Here is a 5,000-nt window from a genome sequence, read left to right on the forward strand (position 1 = left end):
TGTCAGGGCGGCGGCTTCATCTTCCTCCTCCTGCAGACCTCCTCCATCCACTCGCTCACCTGGGCCACCGTCAACAAGTTCACCGAGATCTGCTTCGCCCTCAACTACCGCACCATCTGGACGGCGGGGCGCAGCCGGGCGGTGCTGGTCCTGGTGTGGTCCTTCTGCCTGGTGAGCGCCACCCTGCCGCTGCTGGGCTTCGGCAGCTACGTCTACAGCGAGGCGCGGTTCCTCTGCTGCCTGAGCTTCAGCCCTGACCACAGGCTCTTCGTGGTCCTGTGGATGCTGGGGGGCATCGCGGCGCCCATCCTCACCATGTGCTCGCTGTACGGATACATCGTCTACGTGGCGAGGAAACAGGCGAGGAGGGGCACCTTCATGTGCAACGAGCTGCACTGCTACTACGTCCCTGCCAACAACTACCTGAGGAGCTCCGTCGTCATGGTCACCACCTCAGGTGAGTTCCTGCTCCGCTCTGATTGGTCACCACGCCCCCTCTGTCCGTCTGTTATGGGCTCGACACACGTCGCAGCTTAAACGCGGCACAGACAAAAGAAAGTGCAGCTATTTGAAACAGTAGATTTTGCAGTTGATCACATGACGTCCCCACGTTGATGCGGACGCCGTCAGACTTCGCTCGGACCCTCGGTGGAGGTTGTGTGTTAATCAGAGAAACTTCTGCATCGTAAGGAACCACTTCCTGTTTTGACTGCGATGTACAGGAAGTGCTTCCTCTCGACTGCCACGTTGTTTGGATCTGAAATGATTTTGATAACGTTTGATCGCAGCGTCAGAAAGACTACGTTTGCACTCTCGGCCGAGGACGAGTTCACAGAAGCAGGTTCTGAGTATTGTTTGCATGTTTTTGTGCAACAGCGTCAGCAAACGTCCGACTCAGCTCCAGTTTCACACAGAGCCTCAAGTTTCCATGGAAACCACTGATCTGAGTTCAGTGTTAGTCGGACTGATGACTGCAACACTTCCTGTTTTGACTACAACACACAGGAAGTTGTTCCTTTCTCACTGGGAGCCACGCTGAGGCCCCTCGGGCTCAGACCCCTGATACACTTTAACCAAATAGCTTAGAGGCTAAAGTTGCTACAACAACAACAACAACAACAACAACAACAGTGTTCTGAAAGGGTGTTAGGTCACCACTGAACAGACGGATAAAGAAGGTGGGGTAGGACCTGATCGTGGTCCACCTGAGTCCCTGCAGAGGACCGACTCTGATCTCAGACTCCCGTCTGTAAACATCATAAACCCCAGACCTGATCCTCCTCAGGGTCTGGGGATCAGGTCTGGGGATCAGGGTCTGGGGATCAGGTCTGGGGATCAGGGTCTGGGGATCAGGTCTGGGGATCAGGTCTGGGGATCAGGGTCTGGGGATCAGGTCTGGGGATCAGGTCTGGGGATCAGGTCTGGGGATCAGGGTCTGGGGATCAGGTCTGGGGATCAGGGTCTGGGGATCAGGTCTGGGGATCAGGTCTGGGGATCAGGGTCTGGGGATCAGGTCTGGGGATCAGGGTCTGGGGATCAGGTCTGGGCCTCAGGTCTGGGGATCAGGGTCTGGGGATCAGGTCTGGGGATCAGGGTCTGGGGATCAGGTCTGGGGATCAGGTCTGGGGATCAGGGTCTGGGGATCAGGTCTGGGGATCAGGTCTGGGGATCAGGGTCTGGGGATCAGGTCTGGGCCTCAGGTCTGGGGATCAGGGTCTGGGGATCAGGTCTGGGGATCAGGTCTGGGGATCAGGTCTGGGGATCAGGTCTGGGGATCAGGGTCTGGGGATCAGGTCTGAGGATCAGGTCTGGGGATCGGGTCTGGGTTTGTCTTTGTGACTCTGTGATCACGCTCGTTATGGTCACACACACACACAGTGAGGTCATAACCACCGGGGTCAAAGGGCGTCACCATGACGACTCAGAGACCACAGGGTTATTTCTGACCTTTAAATACTACATTACCCATGAGCCTCAGCTGCCATGGGACCTAACTAGTCCCAGACAACCACAACTAGTCCCAGACCACTTCAACTAGTCCCAGACCTCTGTAACTGGTCCCAGACCACTGCAACTAGTCCCAGACAACCACAACTAGTCCCAGACCACTACAACTAGTCCCAGACCACTACAACAAGTCCCAGACAACCACAACTAGTCCCAGACCTCTACAACTAGTCCCAGACCACTGCAACTAGTCCCAGACCACTGCAACTAGTCCCAGACCACTGCAACTAGTCCCAGACCACTGCAACTAGTCCCAGACCACTGCAACTAGTCCCAGACCACTGCAACTAGTCCCAGACCACTTCAACTAGTCCTAGACCACTGTTAGTAGTCCTCAGACCTCTGCACTAGTCCTCAGACCTCTGTAACTAGACCCAGACCTCTGTAACTAGTCCTCAGACCTCTGTAACTAGTCCCAGACCACTGTAACTAGTCCCAGACCTCTGCAACTAGTCCTCAGACCACTGTAACTAGTCCCAGACCTCTGCAACTAGTCCTCAGACCTCTGTAACTAGTCCCAGACCTGGGCTGGTGGACTGCCAGTCCTCAGCAGGCTCAGATGTGGACATGTTCTCAGGTTCAGGTCCCTGTCTGTCCCCAGTGTGTCTCCTGGTGTGCTGGCTGCCCTTCATCTCCGTGTGTCTGTACGAGACGTTCAGCGGCCAACAGAGTCCGGCCGTGACCTCGGCCCTGTCCACCTGGCTGGTCCTGACCAGCGCCGCCCTGAACCCGTGGATCACGTGTCTGACACAGATGTGAGTAACGTGGGCTGAACATGTGCAGCTGTGCCGCAGCGTCGGACGCATTAACGGCGTGGAAACTGTCTCCGTGTCTCCAGCAGGTACAGGGCGGCGGTGCGGCGGAGCCTCGGCAGGTTTGTCCAGATGTGTCTGTGTTCTGGGCCCCTGGAGTCCCGCCCCCAGAGCTCGGCCCTCCACCTGGACACAGCCAATCGCATCAGCACCACGACCACGGCAGCGACACGCCCGCCGTCATCGCCCAAAACACCAACGCCACCGTGATCCACACGCACAGACTGCCCCGACCTGGAGGACTCCCTTCAGCCCGGCAGGAGCAGGTCCCACTGACCCGGGGGACACGTGGTCCAAACTCCCAGGGCGGGACAGGACACACCTGCTGCAGCAGGACCAGCACCTCGCACCCCCTTTACCTAAAAAGTCCTGCTTCTTCTTCTACTCCACAAACCAGGTAGAGCGCCACGGCGGACCAGACCTGGACAGATCGGACCGGACCGGACTGGACCAGACATGAACAGACCGGACCAGACCTGAACAGACTGGACCTGAACAGACCGGACCTGAACAGAGGACAGACCCAGGACTGAGGACAGACCCAGGACTGACCCAGGACTGAGGACAGACCCAGGACAGAGGACAGTACCAGGACAGACCCAGGACAGACCCAGGACTGACCCAGGACTGAGGACAGACCCAGGACTGAGGACAGACCCAGGACAGACCCAGGACAGAGGACAGTACCAGGACTGACCCAGGACAGCGGACAGTACCAGGACTGACCCAGGACTGAGGACAGACCCAGGACTGACCCAGGACAGAGGACAGTACCAGGACTGACCCAGGACTGAGGACAGACCCAGGACTGAGGACTGACCCAGGACTGAGGACTGACCCAGGACAGCGGACTGACCCAGGACTGAGGACAGACCCAGGACAGACCCAGGACAGAGGACAGACCCAGGACAGAGGACTGACCCAGGACTGAGGACAGACCCAGGACAGACCCAGGACAGAGGACAGACCAGATCCAGCATGGCCCCAGCGTCCGGCCCAAACAGAACTGTAGTAAACTCTGAATAAATGTTGTAAATAAACAAAACTTCAGTCTCTCACAGTTCTTTGAGTCCTAAACGTTCTTTTGATCCTGAGGCGACGATTTAACTCCACTTATTAATATTAATATTATAACAGGATATTCAAATATGAAACGTTTGTTTATTCAAACCACGCAAAATTCACTCCAACGTCACATCAGAGTCTGGAGTCGCCCTGATCCTCAGAGACCTTCAGAGACCTGCTCAGGTCCTCAGGTGGGTCTGGTTCCTCCGGCTGATTTTATTTTGGCGGGACGCTCAGAGTCCAGGTGTTCTCTGGGGATTTTATTTTGGCGGGGCGATCAGAGTCCAGGTGTTCTCTGGTGATTTTATTTTGGCGGGGCGATCAGAGTCCAGGTGTTCTCTGGTGATTTTATTTTGGCGGGGCGATCAGAGTCCAGGTGTTCTCTGGTGATTTTATTTTGGCGGGACGCTCAGAGTCCAGGTGTTCTCTGGGGATTTTATTTTGGCGGGACGCTCAGAGTCCAGGTGTTCTCTGGTGATTTTATTTTGGCGGGGCGCTCAGAGTCCAGGTGTTCTCTGGTGAGTCGGGTGCAGACGCTGCCTCCTGGTGGCGTCCTGCAGGACTGCAGCTCCCACAGCTCCGGTCCATGGAACAGTAACTGTGACTGGATCAGCGGCCATCATGGGGCCGCGCTCAGGAGGTCAGTGTTGTTATCAAAGGATACGTCACTCACTGTTACTATGGTTACTATGTGTGTGTGTGTGTGTGTGTGTGTGTGTGTGTGTGTGTGTGTGGGGGTCACAGCTGTTCTCACCTGGTTGACGACCTCGAAGTACAGAGCCAGGGTGGTGCTGGGGTCCAGACCACACAGCTTCCACTGACACGTCCCTCCTGTGCCGATCTCCTGAGACACACACACACACACACACACACACACACAGACACACACACACACACACACACACACAGGGTTACGGTTATAAAGTAGGACAGTGGTCCCCGTTACTCCAGTGCAGGTGCAGGTGCAGGTGCGGGTGGTGCAGGTGCGGGTGGTGCAGGTGCAGGTGCGGGTGGTGCAGGTGCAGGTGCAGGTGCAGGTGCAGGTGCAGGTGTAGGTGCAGGTGCAGGTGCAGGTGTAGGTGTGGGTGGTGCAGGTGCAGGTGTGGGTGGTGCAGG

General features: G+C 56.5%; 2 protein-coding genes across 2 annotated transcripts in view; one reads left to right on the plus strand and one right to left on the minus strand.

The window, feature by feature from the left end:
• Positions 1–3,029, plus strand: part of LOC310954944 (adenosine receptor A3) — a gene marked incomplete at both ends in the record, with an annotated part of 3,272 nt that extends 243 nt beyond the window's left edge. Inside the window, 3 exons of the mRNA XM_083924633.1 lie at positions 1–457; positions 2,609–2,762; positions 2,846–3,029. The exon at positions 1–457 is cut by the window's left edge and continues 243 nt beyond it. Coding sequence (XP_083780759.1) covers positions 1–457; positions 2,609–2,762; positions 2,846–3,029 — 795 coding nt within the window. The remainder of the gene's footprint in view (positions 458–2,608; positions 2,763–2,845) is intronic.
• The window catches only part of sec23a (Sec23 homolog A, coat complex II component), a 29,670-nt gene that overhangs the window by 8,917 nt on the left and 15,753 nt on the right, over positions 1–5,000 (minus strand). Inside the window, exon 12 of the mRNA XM_083924410.1 lies at positions 4,639–4,728. Within this exon, the coding sequence (XP_083780536.1) occupies positions 4,639–4,728 (90 nt within the window). The remainder of the gene's footprint in view (positions 1–4,638; positions 4,729–5,000) is intronic.

Source organism: Echiichthys vipera (assembly GCF_963691815.1).
Source record: "Echiichthys vipera genome assembly, chromosome: 12".
Taxonomy (NCBI): Eukaryota; Metazoa; Chordata; class Actinopteri; order Perciformes; family Trachinidae; genus Echiichthys; species Echiichthys vipera.